The following is a 24,594-nucleotide window of genomic DNA, read 5'->3' as shown; positions in this document are numbered from 1 at the left end:
TTGAATACAAATTGTACATAGTGTGCCTAATCATTTTCAACTTAAATGTCAGCAGATTTTTTTCTTAGCTGGGATATGAGACCAGCTTTTGCATCTTAATTATAGGTATAGAAACAATGTGGTTTACAAATTAACATTACCCTTAATACATTTTAAAAGTCATCAGAATATTCATAATCCACTCTGACATAGTAGATGTTATCTACTTTGAGAAGTGTGAATTATTAAAAGTCACCAGTGTGCAATCAGTTCCACAGTTGTTCTTTACCTAGATCATTTATTTTGTTCCCTTTGTGTAAGTTGTCAAGGAAGACTAAATGCCCATGTGTCAAAATGAAAATAATACCTAGTAATAAATGCCTGAAAATAATGCCTGGCATTTCTGGGTTCTCTCCTCTAAGACAAAGTATACTTACTATAATTTTAGAAACTAAATAAAAAGATATTTATATATATAAAAAGTAAAATACACTATATATATACCTATGGTTGTTTATCAAGTGTTTTGGATTAATCAAGATAAAAATTTTAGCACAAATCATTTAAGTCAACCAAAAGCATATTTAAATGCCGTGAGATTAATTAGCATTACTGTCCCCATCCTTTGAGTTATTTTTCATCATATGTTATTTATGATGATGTAAAATAAGAATATGACAAACATGTTTTCAAAATAATTTATCAAAAAATTTCATCTCAGGTATAATATTATATGACTTTTCATGTTAATATAATTGTACTGTTTATGTTAATATAACTCTAACTCAATTTGTTATATAATAAATTTTTACATAAATTGCCACTATTGGGGTCGGGAGCCAAGATGGCCGAAAAGGAACAGCTCCAGTCTACAGCTCCCAGCGTGAGTGATGCAGAAGACGGGTGATTTCTGCATTTCCATCTGAGGTACCGGGTTCATCTCACTAGGGAGTGCCAGACAGTGGGCGCAGGTCAGTGGGTGCGTGCACCATGCGCGAGCCGAAGAAGGGCTAGGCATTGCCTCACTCGGGAAGCGCAAGGTGTCAGGGAGTTCCCTTTCCTAGTCAAAGAAAGGGGTGACAGACGGCACCTGGAAAATCGGGTCACTCCCACCCGAATACTGCGCTTTTACGACGGGCTTAAAAAACGGCACACCAGGAGATTATATCCCGCACCTGGCTCAGAGGGTCCTACACCCACAGAGTCTCGCTGATTGCTAGCACAGCAGTCTGAAATCAAACTGCAAGGCGGCAGCGAGGCTGGGGGAGGGGCGCCCACCATTGCCCAGGCTTGCTTAGGTAAACAGAGCAGCTGGGAAGCTCCAACTGGGTGGACTCAAGGAGGCCTGCCTGGCTATGTAGGCTCCACCTCTGGGGGCAGGGCACAGACAAACAAAAAGACAGCAGTAACCTCTGAAGACTTAAATGTCCCTGTCTGACAGCTTTGAAGAGAGCAGTGGTTCTCCCAGCACGCAGCTGGAGATCTGAGAACGGGCAGACTGCCTCCTCAAGTGGGTCCCTGACCCCTGACCCCCGAGCAGCCTAACTGGGAGGCACCCCCCAGCAGGGGCAGACTGACACCTCACACAGCCAGGTACTCCAACAGACCTGCAGCTGAGGGTCCTGTCTGTTAGAAGGAAAACTAACAAACAGAAAGGACATCCACACCAAAAACCCATCTGTACATCACCATCATCAAAGACCAAAAGTAGATAAAACCACAAAGATGGGGAAAAAACAGAGCAGAAAAACTGGAAACTCTAAAAAGCAGAGTACCTCTCCTCCTCCAAAGGAACACAGTTCCTCACCAGCAATGGAACAAAGCTGGACGGAGAATGACTTTGACGAGCTGAGAGAAGAAGGCTTCAGACGATCAAATTACTCCAAGCTACGGGAGGATATTCAAACCAAAGGCAAAGAAGTTGAAAACTTTGAAAAAAATTTAGAAGAATGTATAACTAGAATAACCAATACAGAGAAGTGCTTAAAGGAGCTGATGGAGCTGAAAACCAAGGCTTGAGAACTACGTGAAGAATGCAGAAGCATCAGGAGCCAATGCAATCAACTGGAAGAAAGGGTATCAGCGATGGAAGATGAAATGAATGAAATGAAGTGAGAAGGGAAGTTTAGAGAAAAAAGAATAAAAAGAAACGAGCAAAGCCTCCAAGAAATATGGGACTATGTGAAAAGACCAAATCTACGTCTCATTGGTGTACCTGAAAGTGACGGGGAGAATGGAACCAAGTTGGAAAACATTCTGCAGGATATTATCCAGGAGAACTTCCCCAATCTAACAAGGCGGCCAACATTCAGCTTCAGGAAATACAGAGAACGCCACAAAGATACTCCTCGAGAAGAGCAACTCCAAGACACATAATTGTCAGATTCACCAAAGTTGAAATGAAGGAAAAAATGTTAAGGGCAGCCAGAAAGGTCGGGTTACCCTCAAAGGGAAGCCCATCAGACTAACAGCGGATCTCTCGGCAGAAACCCTACAAGCCAGAAGAGAGTGGGGGCCAATATTCAACATTCTTAAAGAAAAGAATTTTCAACCCAGAATTTCATATCCAGCCAAACTAAGCTTCATAAGTGAAGGAGAAATAAAATACTTTACAGACAAGCAAATGCTGAGAGATTTTGTCACCACCAGGCCTGCCCTAAAAGAGCTCCTGAAGGAAGCGCTAAACATGGAAAGGAACAACCGGTACCAGCCGCTGCAAAATCATGCCAAAATGTAAAGACCATCGAGACTAGGAAGAGACTGCATCAACTAACGAGCAAAATAACCAGCTAACATCATAATGACAGGATCAAATTCACATATAACAATATTAACTTTAAATGTAAATGGACTAAATGCTCCAATTAAAAGACACAGACTGGCAAATTGGATAAAGAGTCAAGACCCATCAGTGTGCTGTATTCAGGAAACCCATCTCACGTGCAGAGACACACATAGGCTCAAAATAAAAGTATGGAGGAAGATCTACCCAGCAAATGGAAAGCAAAAAAAGGCAGGGATTGCAATCCTAGTCTCTGATAAAACAGACTTTAAACCAACGAAGATCAAAAGAGACAAAGAAGGCCATTACATAATGGTAAAGGGATCAATTCAACAAGAAGAGCTAACTATCCTAAATATATATGCACCCAATACAGGAGCACCTAGATTCATAAAGCAAGTCCTGAGTGACCTACAAAGAGACTTAGACTCCCACACATTAATAATGGGAGACTTTAACATCCCATTGTCAACATTAGACAGATCAACGAGACAGAAAGTCAACAAGGATACCCAGGAATTGAACTCAGCTCTGCACCAAGCGGACCTAATAGACATCTACAGAACTCTCCACCCCAAATCAACACAATATACATTTTTTTCAGCACCACACCACACTTATTCCAAAATTGACCACATACTTGGAAGTAAAGCTCTCCTCAGCAAATGTAAAAGAACAGAAATTATAACAAACTATCTCTCAGATCACAGTGCAATCAAACTAGAACTCAGAATTAAGAATCTCACTCAAAACCGCTCAACTACGTGGAAACTGAACAACCTGCTCCTGAATGACTACTGGGTACATAACGAAATGAAGGCAGAAATAAAGATGTTCTTTGAAACCGACGAGAACAAAGACATAACATACCAGAATCTCTGGGATGCATTCAAAGCAGTGTGTAGAGGGAAATTTATAGCACTAAATGCCCACAAGAGAAAGCAGGAAAGATCCAAAATTGACACCCTAACATCACAATTAAAAGAACTAGAAAAGCAAGAGCAAACACATTCAAAAGCTAGAAGAAGGCAAGAAATAACTAAAATCAGAGCAGAACTGAAGGAAATAAAGACACAAAAAACCCTTCAAAAAATGAATGAATCCAGGAGCTGGTTTTTTGAAAGGATCAACAAAATTGATAGACCGCTAACAAGACTAATAAAGAAAAAAAGAGAGAAGAATCAAATAGATGCAATAAAAAATGATAAAGGGGATCTCACCACCAATCCCACAGAAATACAAACTACCATCAGAGAATACTACAAACACCTCTACGCAAATAAACTAGAAAATCTAGAAGAAATGGATAAATTCCTCGACACATACATGCCCCCAAGACTAAACCAGGAAGAAGTTGAATCTCTGAATAGACCAGTAACAGGAGCTGAAATTGTGGCAATAATCAATAGCTTACCAACCAAAAAGAGTCCAGGACCAGATGGATTCACAGCCAAATTCTACCAGAGGTACCAGGAGGAGCTGGTACCATTCCTTCTGAAACTATTCCAATCAATAGAAAAAGAGGGAATCCTCCCTAACTCATTTTATGAGGCCAGCATCATCCTGATACCAAAGCCAGGCAGAGACACAACCAAAAAAGAGAATTTTAGATGAATATCCTTGATGAACATTGATGCAAAAATCCTCAATAAAATACTGGCAAACCAAATCCAGCAGCACATCAAAAAGCTTATCCACCATGATCAAGTGGGCTTTATCCGTGGGATGCAAGGCTGGTTCAATATACGCAAATCAATAAATGTAATCCAGCATATAAACAGAACCAAAGACAAAAACCACATGATTATCTCAATAGATGCAGAAAAGGCCTTTGACAAAATTCAACAATCCTTCATGCTAAAGACTCTCAATAAATTAGGTATTGATGGGACGTATCTCAAAATAATAAGACCTATCTATGACAAACTCACAGCCAATATCATACTGAATGGGCAAAAACTGGAAGCATTCCCTTTGAAAACTGGCACAAGACAGGGATGCCCTCTCTCACCACTCCTATTCAACGTAGTGTTGGAAGTTCTGGCCAGGGCAATTAGGCAGGAGAAGGAAATAATGGGTATTCAACTAGGAAAAGAGGAAGTCAAATTGTCCCTGTTTGCAGACGACATGATTGTATATCTAGAAAACCCCATTGTCTCAGCCCAAAATCTCCTTAAGCTGATAAGCAACTTCAGCAAAGTCTTAGGATACAAAATCAATGTACAAAAATCACAATGATTCTTATACACCAACAACAGACAAACAGAGAGCCAAATCATGAGTGAACTCCCATTCACAATTGCTTCAAAGAGAATAAAATACCTAGGAATCCAACTTACAAGGGACGTGAAGGACCTCTTCAAGGAGAACTACAAACCACTGCTCAAGGAAATAAAAGAGGATACAAACAAATGGAAGAACATTCCATGGTCATGGGTAGGAAGAATCAATATCGTGAAAATGGCCATACTGCCCAAGGTAATTTACATATTCAATGCCATCCCCATCAAGCTACCAATGACTTTCTTCACAGAATTGGAAAAAACTACTTTAAAGTTCATATGGAACCAAAAAAGAGCCCGCATTGCCAAGTCAATCGTAAGCCAAGAGAACAAAGCTGGAGGCATCACGCTACCTGACTTCAAACTATACTACAAGGCTACAGTAACCAAAACAGCATGGTACTGGTACCAAAACAGAGATATAGATCAATGGAACAGAACAGAGCCCTCAGAAATAACGCCGCATATCTACAACTATCTGATCTTTGACAAACCTGAGAAAAACAAGCAATGGGGAAAGGATTCCCTATTTAATAAATGGTGCTGGGAAAACTGGCTAGCCATATGTAGAAAGCTGAAACTGGATCCCTTCCTTACACCTTATACAAAAATCAATTCAAGATGGATTAAAGACTTAAATGTTAGACCTAAAACCATAAAAACCCTAGAAGAAAACCTAGGCAATACCATTCAGGACATAGGCATGGGCAAGGACTTCACGTCTAAAACACCAAAAGCAATGGCAACAAAAGTCAAAATTCACAAATGGGATCTAATTAAACTAAAGAGCTTCTGCACAGCAAAAGAAACTACCATCAGAGTGAACAGGCAACCTACAAAATGGGAGAAAATTTTTGCAACCTACTCATCTGACAGACGGCTAATATCCAGAATCTACAATGAACTCAAATTTACAAGAAAAAAACAAACAACCCCATCAAAAAGTGGGCGAAGGACATGAACAGACACTTCTCAAAAGAAGACATTTATGCAGCCAAAAAACACATGAAAAAATGCTAACCATCACTGGCCATCAGAGAAATGCAAATCAAAACCACAATGAGATACCATCTCACACCAGTTAGAATGGCAATCATTAAAAAGTCAGGAAACAACAGGTGCTGGAGAGGATGTGGAGAAATAGGAACACTTTTACACTGTTGGTGGGACTGTAAACTAGTTCAACCATTGTGGAAGTCAGTGTGGCAATTCCTCAGGGATCTAGAACTAGAAATACCATTTGACCCAGCCATCCCATTACTGGGTATATACCCAAAGGACTATAAATCATGCTGCTATAAAGACACATGCACACGTATGTTTATTGCGGCGTTATTCACAATAGCAAAGACTTGGAACTAACCCAAATGTCTAACAATGATAGACTGGATTAAGAAAATGTGGCACATATACACCACGGAATACTATGCAGCCATAAAAAATGATGAGTTCATGTCCTTTGTAGGGACATGGATGAAATTGGAAATCATCATTCTCAGTAAACTATCACAAGAACAAAAAACCAAACACCACATATTCTCACTCATAGGTGGGAATTGAACAATGAGAACACATGGACAGAGGAAGGGGAACATCACACTCTGGGGACTGTTGTGGGGTGGGGGGAGGGGGGAGGGATAGCATTAGGAGATACACCTAATGCTAGATGACGAGTTAGTGGGTGCAGCGCACCAGCATGGCACATGTATACGTATGTAACTAACCTGCACATTGTGTACATGTACCCTAAAACTTAAAGTATAATAAAAAAAAATAAATAACAAACGACTCTCTCAAAAAAATTACATTAAATCACAATAACAGTTTTTGTGCCAAAAACTTGATTATCCTTATGAAAATTTCAATTCTGAATAAAGAATAATCATATTATCAAAGAAAAATTGCCACTATTTTTAAGAAAAATAATTAACTACTAAATTAGAATATATTTTATAAAAATAGTAGCAAAATCATAGATGTGAAGAAAAGAGCAACCAATTCAACTATGTTAAAATCCCAGTTGAAGTTTAATTAATAGCTTTGTAAAGTAATTAATAGCAGTAAAGCTTGATTACATGCATCTCAAAGTACCTTTGAGAACCAGTGAAGTGACATAGTATGGCATCATTAAAATGAGTTAGGAGTCTTTTCTAGGAAAAGTAGCAACATTGATAATACTTTAAAAGTTCCAATTGCAATATGTCATTCAGAATCACTGTTTAGTAAAAGTATTGATTATTTTTGTTTTTCAGGTTTTCTACAAATTACTAACAATGGAAAAAGTCTTATGTGAGTGAAATAAATCATTAACTACTGAGCTCCAGTCTTAAAGATTAGAACCCAAATTTTAGCTTGATCAAATTTATTCTTTGAAAAGAAAATGTTCTATTGGATTCAAATTGGTTTACTTTTGTTCAAATGAATTAAGTTAAATCCATGGTTTGTCTCTGCAGATACATCCTAGTGTTGCTTTTTGATGAATAGAAATCAAGAATCTCACCAAACTGAGATTGTCAAAGTAGACACAACCTTCTATACAGTAAAGCAGGACTAAATTTTTTAGCAGCTACTATATGCTGTGCACTTTCATTGCTCTTGAGGTTACCAAAAGAGGAAAAACAAACAAAACTTTGCCTCAATTAATTCTTGTTGCAGCTCAGAAAATTCCCTTCAGATTTTCTAACTACCAATACAATAGTGAGAATCCATATGGACAATATAAATAAGAGCAGCCTTTGGGTTATTCTGGTGAATGTTTCAACTAGATCCAAACATTAGTGGTATAGAGTTTTACTGAAATACAATGCTGGTTACCCTTTTTGACCTAGCCTATGGTATGCCTAAGAACATAAAATATAGGCTCAGATGATCTAGATTTGAATTTGACTCTGTAATGTCTCAGCTGTGTGAGCCTGAGCAAATTACTTGACCCCTCTGCCTCAGTTTCTCATCTGTTAAATAGGAATCACAGTGACACCTATCTTATAGGATCATTATGTGACATAAATGAGACTGTGCAGAAAGGGTGCACTGTAGAGAACCTGACACATAGTAAGGTTCAATAAATATTATGTTTCACTTAGATGGCAGCTCCTCTTTTACTTCTGTCTAAATGGATCATACTTTACACCCCCACTCTAGTCTGAGCTCACAATATTCTTTCCCTGTAACAAGTGTCCTGCACATTGAGTGTCTTTCAGTCTTCGACCATTCTGCACTCTCCCTCACCTGCAGCCTTGGTCTTCAGATGGGCTATTCTCTCTGCCTGTAACCCTCTCCTTCCTCTTTTTTTCCTGACCAGCTTAACTTATCCTTCAAGTCTCACCCTATTTGTTCCTGCTTCCCCAAGCCTTTCCTGACATACTAGACTACATTAGGCGTTCCTGCCTAGAGTTGTTAGCACCCTTTGTCTTTACTGCTAATTTATTTTCTGCAGTGCTATAAACTATGGATGTGGGTAGTGGAAAGGTGAGCCATTGCTCCTCCCAGAGCTTAGTGTGATACCTATGAATAATAAGCACTGATTGGGTAGATGAATAACTAAATGAATGATTGCTTATCTACAAATCTCAGGTCTTTTAAAGAGCAGCCCACAGAGCCACCTCTTCTTTAACTGTTCTTCTCTGAATTGCATTTTTACCTACCAGAAAATTCTACATTAAAGGCATAAGCTATTTTTTATTCATTTCTCAATGAAATTGCTCATGCCTTAATTTTTGGTTAGACTCACAGTCATAAAAGCATAATTCCCAGGTTCTCAGAAATTAGTTGCTCTAATCCATCCCTGGGGAGAAAATACTTAAGAGTCGTAGACCAATTCAAATATTCTTTGTAATGTAGACTGAATATCAAGTCAGGAACAGACTGTAAATCTCATTGAAATGGCATCTAAAAATCACATATACACATATTAAACCATACTACGGTTATATTTAAAGTAGAGGATTTACTGGCCAGAGCTTTTAAATGGACAGCAAATCTAAATCCAATTTACAAAATTAATGTTGTGGGGCCAGACTTGTAATTTCAGTTTTTATGCTCAATATACATAATTTCTAATTATTATGTGTATGAAATATTTTTCAGCTTACATAAGCTGAAAGTCTCTTTACTGAATATTAATAGATTTTTACTGTACATTCTAACATTACCAAAAAATAATTTTATCTTCTTTTTACTAGTTTTCTCACTAATTACTAATTTCTCTGCAGCATTCTCTGACTCCCATTTTAAATATGGGTTCTTAGCTGTTCTTAGCATTGAAAGGGTTGAGCCAGTTTCCCTAGGGAAGGTAGTTATATAGATTAATAGCAGTTTTAACGATATTGCAGGGTTCCTTACAGCTATTTTCCTAAAGCCTGCAACTTTAGTGTTAGTTTATATGGTTGTTCCCTTGAAGATTAATGTAACAGAAGAAATTTGCTAAAATGCATAGATGCAAATGTAGATCATATACTCTGGATCACCTACTTTATTGCTTATTTGGCTAAATTCAGATACTGTCATAGACTGTCCTTTGTGTGATATCTTTCTGTCATGATGCTATTTTTTTTACAAAGTTTTTTAGTTGAATATTTTTGTATTTACCAATTGAGTTGATTGAATGTCAGATTCTTTAATGTTTTTATTAATGTCTTTTTAATATTCAGATGGTGCATTTTATAGTGCCTTTAAATTCAGACTAAATTCTCAATCAAATGCTTTTTTCATGATTTCTGTGCCTTTTTATGGGTAAAATAAAAATGGAATTCAGTAAATTAATAGGAACTTTTGAACTTTATACTAGGTATCTTACTTGAAAGACATTTAGAGTACTATTTCACAGTAAATATTCCTGTTAACACAAATGTTGCATACCACATTGGCAGCATGATTTGGATGATTCAGAAGATCTCACTTTAAGGTTCCTCTGAAAGGCCAGTATTGTTGATAGCTATAAGATAACTGTAATGCGATTTTGATCTCACATATATCTTTTTACCATTTCTAAATAATAATTAATTCTGACATACCAAGACACCACCCTGCAACTTCCAGCATTGTGCTGCCTGCAAAGTCACTGCTAGAGAATAATTTCTGGATACTCCCAGTTGTACTTCTGAGAAGCAGGATTCTGGACACTTTCTTCAATGTCTTTTCACCATTTCTGGTCATTGAAGAAAATAGTTTCTATGAGATTCAATTATCCATTCAACAAACTTTTTGTATATATTTACTCTGTTACAGACACTGTTTTTGTATAGTGGGAGATATGAAAATTAATAAGACAATGCTCTTCTCCAGAGAATTTTACAGTTTTAGGAGGTAAGATTAGTAAACCAAGAATGTTGTGACAATGCCCTTTGTCAAAAGTACATCAGGAACACATCTGTAGTGTTTTATTATTCATTGCAGGGAAAGAGAACACACATGGTGAAGAGTAGAGCACTTCAGTAAGAGGGTGTTAGATAGGGCCCACTATTAGATCTAGGGATGTGACTTTGGGGAGATTTTAAGGAAGCAGGCCTTGCTCTGTTTTGGATACTGTTAAGAAATGGGAATAACTGTATAATTAGTTATTTAATAAATCTTATTGAGAAAGATGGAAGACTAGTTTGGGAATAAAGCTAGAATTGGTTAAGAAACATCGGTCTCTCAGGTTAGCCAAGGTAAGTAGATGTTTGGTCATTTTTTAGGATGGACAATATCCATGTTTTTGTGGGTGTTGAGACTTGATGATGGAGTGATCTGATCTTGTTTTTGTCTTGATCCATCATAGTCACAGTGTGGCCTTGTCTGAAGTTGATGTTTTGTGAGATTGTTTATGTTCAACAGAAGACAGCAAGGTCTAGCCATAAGTGCCAGTCCAGGTCCAGGATGTCAAGAGTTAATTTTCATTTCCTCAGTTAGCATAGACAGATGCTGATAAATGCCATAAGAGTATCACAAACTGTCTGCCATGTAGTGTGCATGTAAAAAACAATGTTCAACTCATGAATGAAGACACAAATAGTTGGAAGAATGAGTGCAGAGATAGAAGAGATCAGTCCTGATTTGGGGGAAATCATATCTTCCTTTCAGGGTTCAGCTCATGTGATCCTTTTCCTAAAAGTTTTCTAACCTTCATTGAAAGAATTCTTATTTTGTTTTCCCATGATTTTGTATTTATTGTTAGTAGAGCAATGGTTAGTGATAACTGACATTTACTGAGAGCATACCATTATGTTACTTACCATACAAATAACTTCACTTGCATTGTCTTATATTATTATCCTATGAGACAGATGCTTTTATTACCCCCATTTGCAGATGAGGAGACTGAAGCTGAAAGAGTTTCAGTAAACTGCTTACATCCACACAACTAGTAAATGATGGAAGTGAGATTTATCTGCCTTCAGCTTGCTGTCAGAGCCTGTACTTTTATCATATAACAGCTAGCTATAAGATTCACAGGAAGGGGAACATCACACTCTGGGGACTGTTGTGGGGTGGGGGGAGGGGGGAGGGATAGCATTGGGAGATATACCTAAAGTATAATAATAATAAATAAAAAAAATAAAAAAAAACTTTTGTCTTATGAGGCTGTAAAGTCTTTGATTGCCTGGAAAACTATGCAAGACTGTTTCTGCCCCAGAGAATTTATAATCTCAGAAAGTGAGACTATCTATTTTCTCCTGAGATTGTAAATTTCCTGGAGCAGAAAGACTGTCTTATTTAGTTTTACTCAATGCTTACCGAGCTGAATTTCTAAAAGCCTAGAGAGATGAACAGTTCAGTACAATTCCTTGAATAATATACAGGAGGGGAAGTAAAAGTGTGTTCAGGGAATGGCAAGTTGTAGAGTTTAGCTAAAGCATTCATGGAGAAGAGCAATGGGAAACAAATCTGGAAAAATAGCCAGGAACAAGTTTTGGAAAAGAGCATGTATGATAGTTTAAAGAGTGGGTTTTATCTAATGGGAAATAGAAACAGAAAGCAGGGCTTTGAAAAGACTACGAGGAGGTAGGAATGGATTAGAGAAGAGATAAGCTAGTTATAGAGAAGTATAGTGAAATTATATTTCAAAGGTCCATGGCTTGAGGTTATAAGGACTTAATTGTAATTTGTGGTACTGTTAAAAAAAAAAAAAGTGCAGGGATGTGAACAATCCCAAGAATAAGAATCAAGAAGACTTAAGGGGAAGGAAAATAACATTTTTGAATACATTCAATGTGCTAAGCATACAAAACTAATTTAATCCCTCTAATAGCTCTGCAAGGCAAATTTTCTTATCACTATTTTTAGGGTAAGGAAATTAAAGCTAAAATTTAAGTAAATTCATATGTTCTTATTTGGTAAATGGTAGAAGTAAAACTACAAATTAGATGTAGAAGAGGAGAGGAGAAAGAGACTGACACAAAAAATATGTAATTTGGGGGCTCAGCACGGTGGCTCATGCCTGTGATCCCAGTACTTTTGGAGGTTGAGGTGGGAAGATCACTTGAGCCCAGGAGTTTGAGACCAGCCTGGGCAACATGGCGAGACCCCATCTCTACAAAAAATACAAAAATTACCTGGGCCTGGTGTTGCTCGCCTGTAATCCCAGCTACTCAGGAGGCTAAGTTGGGAGGATTGCTTTAGCTGGGAGGTCAAGGTTACTGTGAGCTGGCATCTCACCACTGCACTTCAGCCTAGGTGAAAGAGCAAGACCGTGTCTCAAAACAACAAAAAATGTAACTTGGGACCAGGCGAAACATTAAGATAAATACATGTGTCATATGGTAATTTTTATTGAAGCAGACAAGGAAGGAATGGTTGAAACAGAGAGCAAGATAATACATTCAATTTTAGTTCATGTCGAATTTGAAGCCCTAGTAGAACATCTCAGTGAAAATGTCCAAAGGAAATTTAGAAACACAAAAGTCAAGGCAAAGAGCCAACTCTATTCTGTAAAAATGGATTTTGAAGCATTCATACCAAGGTATTACAGATGTCACAGTAATATAAGAACTGCAGAATATTTTAAACTTCACAAGGATTCTAAGAACCAAACAGTGAGAGTCTAACAGGAGCAATGAGGCAAAGATCAAGTCTTTAGATTTAAATAGCTGTAGTTTAGGTGAATAAGTGGTGTGTAAGTTGTAGTAACTGTCCCATCTTTTTGTGCTTCCTTGCATCTGCATTCTTGGGGTAGTCTCCTCCCATGCTCATTCTTGGCTTTGCCAAATCACTTGCTTTGGCCAATGGGACAGTTGCAAATGTGACAGAAGTGGTGACTTAAAAAGCACTTGCACATTGGAGTTTTCTTTCTTAGTTCTCTTGGAGTCCTGCAACTGCCATAAAAATCCTAAGCTAACCTCCAGGAGGATGTGAGACTATGTGAAGAGATGTCCTACTGGCCCAGCTGACTCATCAGCTGACTGACCAAGCCCAGCTAAGATCAGTAGATAGTATCCCAAAGTGGTAACCTTTAGACTCATGAGCTAATTAAGTAGTTGTGATGGAACAAAGCCTAACTAATACAGGGAAGAAAAAGGGCCACTGAAGAAAACAATGATGAAAAATTCATCAAAGTGGAAGCGAATCAAAGCATCTTTTTGAAAGCAAGGAGATAGAATGTCAATAAAGAGGTTTTGAGTTAAATGCTAAAGAAAGGTCAAGGTACTGAGGAAGAGGGAAAGACCATTAGGTTTGCTGGATAATTATTTGGTGACACTAAAAGCAGTTTCATAAAGTAATGATGGGTGATAGCCTGTAGAAAAGAGAGTTATAAAGGGCAACTGCCTGCTCTGTCTGGAACTCTTCAGTGACATGTTTAGGCTGGGTTGAACCATAGGAAAAGAATTGTATGGGACCTAAGTTCACATGTGGAACTTAGGTCCATCCTGATAATCAAAGCTGAGAGAAAACAAAAGCAAAAGAGGCAGTGGATCCAAGCACTTTGGGAGGCTGAGGTGGATGAATCACTTGAGGTCAGGAGTTCAAGACCAGCTTGACCAACATGGTGAAACCCCATCTCTACTAAAAATTAGCTGCAAAATTAGCCAGGCATGGTGGCACATGCTTGTAATCTCAGCCACTTGGGAGACTGAGGCAGGAGAATCACTTGCATCCAGAAGGTGGATTAGCCAGGCATGGTGGCACACGCTTGTAATCCCAGCTACTTGGGAGACTGAGGCAGGAGAATCACTTGAATCTGGAAGGTGGAGATTGAGCCACTGCACTCCAGCCTGGGCAACAGAGCGAGACTCCATCTCAATTAAAAAAAAAAAAAGAGGAAGTGGAACACAGCTGCCTCCATCTCTGGGTAGAGTCTGTAGTTTCCTAAAAAAAACTACAGATGTCTGGTTGTGATTTATCAAAGGCTTGACCCTTTCTACGGCATCAGATTTGGTAGGTATTCAGTATCCCCTGGTGGGTTAGATATTTGGAGGTTGGAGTAGAGTGAGGCTAGTTTGAAGGTTCATCTTTAGCTCCATGGATTTGGCCTTCCCAAATTTATTAGAAAAATTCATCAGTTTTTGTCATGGGTGACCTCTTACATTTTGAGGTCATGTTGTGGGAAGAATGAGTTCAGTCCTAGGTCTTAAAGTAGAGGCAGCAAATATATATATATACACACATATATATATATGTAACTCATGAAGAAGTTTGTGAAGGAAACTTCACAATACAGATACAGGCAGTAGATTATGGGGGCATCAGGACCACAAATTGGAAATACTGAGTCAGGGGTACTTGAATATTTAATTATAAACCTTGAATCTACATTTTTAATACCTTTCCCTCCCTCTGGTATACTAGTAGTAATATTATATAAAAGAAAAAGAATGTACTCAGATCTATCTATTCAAGGAATGTTTATTATTCTTATTATTATTATACTTTAAGTTCTGGGATACATGTGCAGAACGTGCAGGTTTGCTTCATAGGTATACATATGCCATGGTTGTTTGCTGCACCCATCAACCCATCACCTACCTTAGGTATTTCTCTTAATGCTATCCCTCCCCTAGCCCCCTCCCCCCTACAGGCCCTGGTGTGTGATGTTTCCCTCACTGTGTCCACGTGTTCTCACTGTTCAAGGCCCACTTATGAGTGAGAACATGCAGTGTTTGGTTTTCTGTTCTTGTGTTCATTTGCTGAGAAGGATGGTTTCCAGCTTCATCCGTGTCCCTGCAAAGGACATGAACTCATCTTTTTTTTATGGCTGCATAGTATTCCATGGTGTATATGTGCCACATTTTCTTTATCCAGTCTATCACTGATGGGCATTTGGGTTGGTTCCAAGTCTTTGCTATTGTGAACAGTGCTGCAATAAACATATGTGTGCATGTGTCTTTATAGTAGAATGATTTATAATCCTTTGGGGATATACTAAGTAATGGGATTGCTGGGTCAAATGGTATTTCTGGATCTAGATCCTTGAGGAGTCACCACATTGTCTTCCACAATGGTTGAACTAATGTAGACTCCCACCAACAGTGTGAAGCATTCCTATTTCTCCATATCCTCTCCAGCATCTGTTGTTTCCTGATTTTTTAATGATTGCCATTCTAACTGGCATGAGATGGTATCTCATAGTGGTTTTTATTTGCATTTCTCTAATGACCAGTGATGATGAGCTTTTTTTCATATGTTTGTTGGTTGCATAAATGTCTTCTTTTGAGAAGTGTCTGTTCATATCCTTCACCCACTTTTTGATGGGGTTGTTTTTTTTTTTGTAAATTTGTTTAAGTTCCTTGTAGATTCTGGATATTAGCCCTTTGTTAGATGGATAGATTGCAAACATTTTCTCCCATTCTCTAGGTTGCCTGTTTACTCTGATGATAGTTTCTTTTGCTGTGCAGAAGCTCTTTAGTTTAATTAGATCCCATGTGTCAATTTTGACTTTTGTTGGCATTGCTTTTGGTGTTTTAGTCATGAAGTCTTTGCCTATGCCTATGTCCTGAATGGTATTGCCTAGGTTTTCTTTTAGTCTTGAAGTCTTTGCCCATGCCTATGTCCTGAATGGTATTGCGTAGGTTTTCTTCTAGGGTTTTTATGGTTTTAGGTCTTACGTTTAAGTCTTTAATGCATCTTGAGTTAATTTCTGTATAAGGTGTAAGGAAGGGGTCAAGTTTCAGTTTTCTGCATATGGCTAGCCAGTTTTCCCAACACCATTTATTCAATAGGGAATTCTTTCCCCATTTCTTGTTTTTGTCAGGTTTGTCAAAGATCAGATGGTTGTAGATGTGTGGCATTATTTCTGAGGCCTCTGTTCTGTTCCATTGGTCTATATATCTGTTTTGGTACCTGTACCATGCTGTTTTGTTTACTGTTGCCTTGTAGTATAGTTTGAAGTCAGGTGGCATGATGCCTCCAGCTTTGTTCTTTATGCTTAGGATTGTCTTGGCTATGCGGGCTGTTTTTTGGTTCCATATGAAATTTAAAGTAGTTTTTTTCTAATTCTGAGAAGAAAGTCAATGGTAGCTTTATGGGGATAGCATTGCATCTATAAATTACTTTGGGCAGTATGGCCATTTTCACAATATTGATTCTTTCTATCCATGAGCATGGAATGTTTTTCCATTTGTTTGTGTCCTCTCTTATTTCCCTGAGCAGTGGTTTGTAGTTCTCCTTGAAGAGGTCCTTCACATCCCTTGTAAGTTGTATTCCTAGGTATTTTATTCTCTTTGTAGCAATTGTGAATGAGAGTTCAGTCATGATTTGGCTCTCTGTCTGTTATTGGTGTATAGGAATCCTTGTGAATTTTTCACATTGATTTTGTACTGACACTTTGCTGAAGTTGCTTATCAGCTTAAGGAAATTTTGGGCTGAGACAATGGGGTTTTCTAAATACACAATCATGTCATCTGCGAACAGAGACAATTTGACTTCCTCTCTTCCTATTTGAATACCCTTTATTTCTTTCTCTTGCCTGATTGCCCTGGCCAGAACTTTCAATACCATGTTGAATAGGATTGGTGAGAGAGGGCATCCTTGTCTTGTGCCAGTTTTCAAAGGGAATGCTTCCAGCTTTTGCCCATTCAGTATGATATTGGCTGTGGGTTTGTCATAAATCGCTCTTATTATTTTGAGATACATTGCATCGATACCTAGTTTATTGAGATTTTTTTAGCATGAAGGGGTGTTGAATTTTATTAAAGGCCTTTTCTGCATATATTGAGATAATCATGTAATTTTTGTCATTGGTTCTGTTTATGTGATGGACTGTGTTTATTGTTTTGCATATGTTGAGTCAGCCTTCCATCCCAAGGATGAAACCGACTTGATTATGGTGGATAACTTTTTATATGTTGCTGGATTCAGTTTGCCAGTATTTTATTGAGGATTTTTGCATCTATGTTAATCAGGGATATTGGCCTGAAATTTTCTTTTTTTATTATGTCTCTGCCAGGTTTTGGTCTCAGGATGATGCTGGCCTCATAAAATGAGTTAGGGAGCAGAGCCTCTTTTTCTATTGTTTGGAATAGTTTCAGAAGGAATGGTACCAGCTTCTCTTTGTACCTCTGGTAGAATTCAGCTGTGAATCTGTCTGATCCTCGGTTTTTTTTGGTTGGAAGGCTGTTAACTACTGCCTCAATTTCGGAACTTGTTATTGGTCTATTCAGGGATTCAACTTCTTTCTGGTTTAGACTTGGGAGGGTGTATGTTTCCAGGAATTTATCCATTTCTTCTGATTTTCTAGTTTATTTGTGTAGAAGTGTTTATAGTATTCTCTGAGGGCATTTTGTATTTTTGTGGGATCAGTGGTGATATCCCCTTTATCACTTTTTGTGTCTATTTGATTTTTCTCTCTTTTCTTGTTTATTAGTCTGTCTAGCGGTCTATCTATTTTGTTAATCTTTCAATAAACCAGTTCCTGGATTCATTGATTTTTTGAAGGGTTTTTCACGTCTCTATCTCCTTCAGTTCTACTCTGATTTTAGTTATTTCTTGTCTTCTGCTAGCTTTTGAATTTGTTTGCTTTTGCTTCTCTAGTACTTTTAATTGTGATGTTAGGGTGTCGATTTTAGATCCTTCCCACTTGCTTCTGTGGGCATTTAGTGCTATAAATTTTCCTCTAAACACTGGTTTAGCTGTGTCCCAGAGATTCTGGTACGTTGTCTTTGTTCTCATTGGTTTCAAATAACTTATTTATTTCTGTCTTAATTTCATTATTTACTCAGTAGTCATTCAGGAGCAGGTTGTTCAGTTTCCATGTAGTTGTGAGGTTTTGAGTAAGTTTCTTAATCCTGAGTTCTAATTTGATTACACTGTGGTCTGGTAGACTGTTTGTTATGATTTCCATTCTTTTGCATTTGTTAAGGAGTGTTTTACTTCCAATTATGTGATCACTTTTAGAATAAGTGCAATGTGGTGCTGAGAAGAATGTATATTCTGTTGATTCAGGGTGGAGAGTTGTGTAGATGTTTATTAGGTCCGCTTGGTCAAGAAATGAATTCAAGTTACTGAATACCCTTATTAATTTTCTGTCTCATTTTGGTCTGTCTAATATTAACAGTGGGTGTTAAAGTCTCCCACTATTATTGTATGAGAGTCTAAGTCTGTTTGTAGGTCTCTAAGAACTCGCTTTATGAATCTGGGTGCTCTTATATTGGGTGCATACATATTTAGGATTGTTAGCTTTTCTTGTTGCATTGATCCCTTTACCATTATGTAATGCCCTTCTTTGTCTTTTTTGACTTTTATTGGTTTAAAGTCTGTCTTATCAGAGATTAGGATTGCAACCCTGCTTTTTTTTTGCTTTCCATTTGCTTGGTAAATATTCCTCCATTCCTTTGTTTTGAGCCTATATGTGTCTTTGCACGTGAGATGGATCTCCTGAATACAGCACATCAATGAGTCTTTACTCTTTATCCAGTTTGTCAGTCTGTGTCTTTTAGTGGCAGCATTTAGCCCATTTACATTTAAGGTTAATATTGTTGTGTGTGAATTTAATCCTGTCATTATGATGCTAGCTGGTTATTTTGCCCATTAGTTGATGTAGTTTCTTCACAGTGTCGATGGTTTTTACAATTTGGTATGTTTTTGCAGTGTCTGAAACCTGGTTTTCCTGTCCATCTTTAGTACTTCCTTCAGGAGCTCTTGTAAGGCAGGCCTGGTGGTGACAAAATCTCTCAGCATTTGCTTGTCTGTAAAGGATTTTATTTCTCCTTTGCTTATGAAGCTTAGTTTGTTGGATATAAAATTTTGGGTTGAAAATTATTTTCTTTAGGAATGTTGAATATTGGCCCCCACTTTATTCTGGCTTGTGGGGTTTTTGCAGAGAGATCTGCTGCTAGTCTAATGGGCTTCCCTTTGCTGGCAGGCAGGAATGTGTAAGTCTGCTGAAGCTGTGCCCATAGCTGCCCCTTACCCCAGGTGTTCTGTCCCAGGGAGATGGGAATTTTATCTATAAGCCCCTGATTGGGGCTGCTGCCTTTGTTTCAGAGATGCCCTGCCCAAAGAGGAGGAAGCTACAGAGGCCATCTGGCTACAGCGGCTTTGCAGAGCTGTGGTGGGCTCTGCCCAGTTCGAACTTCCTGGTGGCTTTGTTTACACTGTGAGGGAAAAACCGCCTACTCAAGCCTCAGTAATGGTGAATGCCCCTTCCCTGACCAAGCTGTAGTGTCGCAGGTAGACTTCAAACTGCTGTGCTGGCAGTAAGAATTTCAAATCAGTGGATCTTAGCTTGCTAGGCTCCATGGGGGTGCGATCTGCTGAGCTAGACCACTGGGATCCCTGGCTTTCAGCCCCCTTTCCAGGGGAGTGAGCGGTTCTGTCTTGCTGGTGATCCAGGCACCACTGGGGTATGAAAAAGACTCCTACAGCTAGCTTGGTGTCTGCCCAAATGGCTGCCCAGTTTTGTGCTTGAAACCCAGGGCCCTGGTGGCATTGGCACCCAAGGGAATCTCTTCGTCTGTGGGCTGCAAAGACTGTGGGAAAAGAGTAGTATCTGGGCTGGAGTGCACTGTTCCTCATGGCATAGTCCCTTATGGCTTCCCTTGGCTAGGGTAAGGAGTTCCCTGACCCCTTGAGCTTCCCTGGTGAGGCAATGCCTCATGCTTCTGCTTGCCCTCTGTGGGCTGCACCGACTGTCTAAACAGTCCCAGTGAGATGATCTGGGTACCTCAGTTGGAAATGCAGAAATCACCCACCTTCTGTGTTGATCTTGCTGGGAACTGCAGACCAGAGCTGTTCCTATTCAGCCATCTTGCGCACGACTTAATCCAAGATGCTTCAAGGAATCTTTTATACACAAGAACAACACATGATCCTCTTTGCACTTTCCTGGAAGACAGATAGGGAATGAATTAAGAAGCGCTGGTGTTCTTTTCTGGTATACAGTGGTTATAGAGTATTCCTCTGTTTAGCCTTAGGCTGTTATAATCCAGAGAATACAGTGACATTTCAGATAAAAACAATAAAAAAGCAACTCAATACCTTGCATTTGTGTTATGCAATAGTTTATAGCAAAACAGACAGGTACTGGTTTTGATGCTGAATCACTTTGAACTCTGTGCTATCTCTTATCAAAGTCTAACTCAGGGAGTGGTAGTTGAGGAAAATGGTAAGACATGCTATTGATTTAGTAGGTCCTGGGAAAATGATAGAAAACAAAATCGTTACACAGTAATTAGTGGAGACCAAAGAATCCCAATAGATAATTTTTCACTTTTGAAAATTTTGGTACTTAAAGAAATTTCTACCATCTTTTAAAGCATGAGTCTCCATTATCCAAAATTTTTAGTATTATAAAATATTCTAGTTTATCAATTTTATCTTAAAACATATTTTATAAATACAAAATAATATATGTAACTTTCAGGTGGGTTCTAAAGCATAATAATTAATGAACATCCATATAACCAGCTAGCCCAAGACAGACTATTACTAGTAATGGGCCTATGAGTTCTTCCCCTATTTCCATTGTCAGAGTAAATCTTTTTTCCCAGAAGATGTTGATACCACCTAAATTTCTAATAGCAAATGCTGGAATTAATTCAAATGTCTATTAATGGGTGAGGAATAATTTATGGCTTATTTATTGAATAAAATATACAGGATTAAAATAATGAATTGAGTGATGTATAATAACGGGTGCAATTTGGTAGCATAATATTGGGTGAAAAAAGTTTCAAGAGACTACATGTAACATAATTCTAGTTTTATAAAGCCCACAAATAAGGAAAACCAAGTAATATATTGTTTGCAAATGTATGTTAGTAAACTATAAAATATAGTAAGAGAACTATAAATGGATTGCTATTAGATTTACTTATTTGAGTATTATAGATTCTATACTTCCATAGGATATTATTAGAAAAAATTATTAGAAGTCATTTATGCCATGAAAAATAAAGGTAGCTAGTATGCCAGCCATAAGGTCAAATATAGACATTGTGATTGCACATATGTAGTTTACCTTGTTTACATAAAGTCATTTACATATGACTTTACCTTCTTTACACAATTATTTTCACTAAATTATCCCTTAATATTATGCTCTTAAATAAGAAAGACATTAAAACAGATTTTGCAGTTTCTGCTGTCATTATTCACTATGACTTTTAAGACTTCCCCCATGTCCATTCTAATGACAAGAATCCTTAATATGTAGATCATGGGCTCCTAGAGGTTCCAATGATAGGCTTGAAACAGTTCATGAATCTGAAAATGTCTATAAAATTTCTTTAATTTTCTTTTTCCTTTTTTTTTTTTTTTAGTGCCAGGTGTTTATTCCCTCACATGTGGGTGGTTCACATACACAGCACACACAGGCGTGGGCACCGTGGGAGAGGGCAGCACTCATGGCTTCTGAGGGGAGGATCTTGGCCTCAGGGTGTAAGAAGGAAGAGGATGTTTTCTCTCCTGCCCTCACTAGGGCCTAGGGGACCCAGCAGCAAATCCCACCCCTTCCACCTTTCAGCCAAGGAGAAACCACCTTGATGACGTCTAGTTCCAACAATTATACTAAGCGGAGAAGGGAGTGGCTTGGTCCCAACCATTACAGGGTGGAGATGTAAACAGTTAAGGAAGGTACAGTTTGGATGAGGCCACAAGAAGGGGCAGATGACACCATCAGAAACATGCGCAGGGGAGGGGCAGTTACTGGGCTTCTGGGCTGCTTAGTCCCTGGCTTGGCAGGAAGGGTAGGGAAGATGAATGGGGCTCATTGTTTGACACTGATGATGTCCACGAATTCGGGCTTGAGGGAAGCATCACCCACGAGGAAGCCATCCACTTCAGGCTGGCTGGCCAGCTCCTTGTAGGTTGCCCCTGTCACAGAGCCTCCATAAATGATACGGGTGCTCTGAGCCACCACATCAGAGACGTTGGACTTAAGCCATTCTCAGAGCTTCTCGTGTACTTTCTGGGCCTTCTGGGGTGTTGCAGTCTTGCTGGTACCAATGGCCCACACAGGCTCACAGGCCAGGACGACCTTGCTCCAGTCCTTCACGTTATCTGCGATGACCCCTTTCTTCTCGAAAACAAACTTCTCAGTGATGCCACTTCCCTTTCAGCTAGCTTCTCCCCAATGCAAGCGATTACTCTGAGTCCCCCTGCCAGAGCATGGGCCACTTTCTACCCAATCAGCTTATCTGACTCCCCAAAGACATGCCTACTCTCTGAGTGCCCCAGGACCCTCGACTGGCTTTGTAGTCTTTGATCGTGCCAGGGCTGATCTCCCCAGTAAAGGCCCCCCGTTAGTTACTTTGTAGCAGTTCTGCACAGCCACAGCAATCTTGGGCTCTAGCTTCTGGGGCAAAGTCGATATAGGCAGTGGGGAGAGCGCAAACCACCTCAGTGTCGGCCGGCACCTTGGCCGCGTTCAGAGTGCGGATGAGCTCCCCCAGACTCTTCTTCCGTCCGTCCGTTCATGTTCCAGTCCCCCCCAACGAAGAACTTCCTGGAGGTCGCCATGGCGCTGGAGCTGAGGCGCTGAAGGTCAGTGTCAGCTTTCTGTGATTTTCTAGGTTGGGGATTATAGGTTTTATGATATTCTAAAAGGTATCATGTGAAAAAAAATGTAAGAACCTGTGTTGTAAGATTAGTATGGGCAAAAGCTTAAGGTTCATTTCTCTTGAAAAATTGAATTGCTTCCTCATAGCAGATACTAAAAATTTATTACACATCATGGTTTTCTTTATTCTTAGCCACTAGGAAGCTCAGAGTCCAGCTAATGCTTATTCATAATAACCATATTTGTCTTTAAGTCTGGCTTATTTCCTTCCCTCTCACGCTCTCTTTTTTTGAATTCTTTTAAATTGTTATTATATAGAACATATGTGGAGTTTTATAGGCATCTGCTATTTTAACCTACTCTAATACATGAATAATAATGATCACTGTTGACATGTTTTACATTTTAGAACCTTAAATTATAAAGAAAAAAATTTTTATATCTTAATCTATATACTAATTAAAAAATACATTTTTAAATTGCCTTTCTGAGCTTGGTTGGAAGACTCATTGTAAACCAAACATGACAGGCTGTTTGATAGAATTGTAATTAATGAATGTTGGCCAGAAACCTCCTCTAGCTACTTCCTTACCTGGCTCCCATTTTGCTTCTCTGGCTCTCATGCTGGTTGGTGCTGTCTCCCCTGCCTCTTACCTTGTTTATCCCATTGCTTTTCAATTCTAACTGTGCACATCTTTGCTGGAGAATTTGACACAAGCTCCCTGTGCTTTCCCCTCATTTGCGGGTTTGTACACATGTGTAGGATTCATTCTGTTTTCCTCCAAATCTGCAAAGCAAGGCAGGAAAGTGCCTTCAGTTAGGCCTTTCTTCACTCTACCTGAATGAGACCCAGGTGCAGTAGAGGAGAAATACGAGGTGTAGAGAAAACAGTCAAGACAAAGAAAAAGAGGAGACACATTAGTTTAAAATGTGGGTAAAAAAGGCAGGTGAATTTTTAATAAACATCAGAAAAGAAGATGTTTATTAAACAAATGACCCCAAAGGCAAAAATAGAAGAAATAAGCTAATGTTTAAGGAAAACAAGTAAAGTGAGAATGTGTGAGAAACTGTAGAGAATAAGAAGGGATTTACGAGTAGACAGATAATAGTATGCAGTAGCTGAGGGAAGACTGGATGTGGATATTATTGTGCTCAGTATGGAAATAAGTGAGACAAATATGGGCATGCCAGAAAGTTCATGATTCTGTGCTTATATTATTTTAATTATATTTCTAAAATCCCTGGAGCTTTTGCTCCTTTACCATTGGGTCTGTAGTGTAGAAAATGAAATTCTAATCATTTTCATTGAAAGTGAATTAAGCCCATTTCTTCCCTCATTCTACTTTCTTTATATCAACCAAATTATCTATTACACTTTGGTGTTGTTTATCTTTCTTAATGTAAAAAGAAAGCAATGCACAAAAATACGAACACCTGTTGTACAGGCAGTGGAACCAAGTAAGAGACTTCAGGGACCTAAAATTGAATTTGTTAAAGCAACTTAATAGTAATTTAAAAAATCTTTTATATTTGCTAATGGGAAGTTGGCTGTACAGGCATTTTAAAGGTGGTAAAACCAAAGGCTTCTGTAGGGTATTAGAGTAAGTTAATAGCTTTGCTTGGCTGAGTGATTCAGAAAGTCT

The 24,594-nt window shown here is 38.7% G+C and overlaps 1 protein-coding gene and 1 long non-coding RNA gene across 5 annotated transcripts in view; one reads left to right on the top strand and one right to left on the bottom strand.

Moving 5' to 3' along the window:
• FRK (fyn related Src family tyrosine kinase) overlaps nucleotides 1-24,594 on the top strand; it is a 158,189-nt gene that overhangs the window by 45,941 nt on the left and 87,654 nt on the right. The window contains exon 1 of one of the 3 annotated variants that reach the window (XM_054558064.2): nucleotides 22,831-22,935. The exons of the other annotated variants lie outside the window; for them this stretch is intronic. Within the exon in view, the coding sequence (XP_054414039.1) occupies nucleotides 22,831-22,935 (105 nt within the window). Of the gene's footprint in view, nucleotides 1-22,830; nucleotides 22,936-24,594 lie in introns of those variants that run through there. 3 annotated transcript variants of the gene reach the window in all.
• LOC129060049 (uncharacterized) overlaps nucleotides 1-24,594 on the bottom strand; it is a 28,949-nt gene that overhangs the window by 805 nt on the left and 3,550 nt on the right. Inside the window, exons 2-4 of one of the 2 annotated variants that reach the window (XR_008526390.2) lie at nucleotides 23,606-23,738; nucleotides 20,145-20,277; nucleotides 10,056-10,189 (exon numbers count right to left, since the gene is read on the bottom strand). This is a non-coding gene — a long non-coding RNA (uncharacterized LOC129060049). Of the gene's footprint in view, nucleotides 1-10,055; nucleotides 10,190-20,144; nucleotides 20,278-22,702; nucleotides 22,908-23,605; nucleotides 23,739-24,594 lie in introns of those variants that run through there. The other variant, XR_008526391.2, reaches the window with a different exon arrangement.

This window comes from Pongo abelii, chromosome 5 (assembly GCF_028885655.2).
Source record: "Pongo abelii isolate AG06213 chromosome 5, NHGRI_mPonAbe1-v2.0_pri, whole genome shotgun sequence".
NCBI classification, from domain to species: Eukaryota; Metazoa; Chordata; class Mammalia; order Primates; family Hominidae; genus Pongo; species Pongo abelii.
This window is presented reverse-complemented; position numbering and strand designations above follow the sequence as displayed.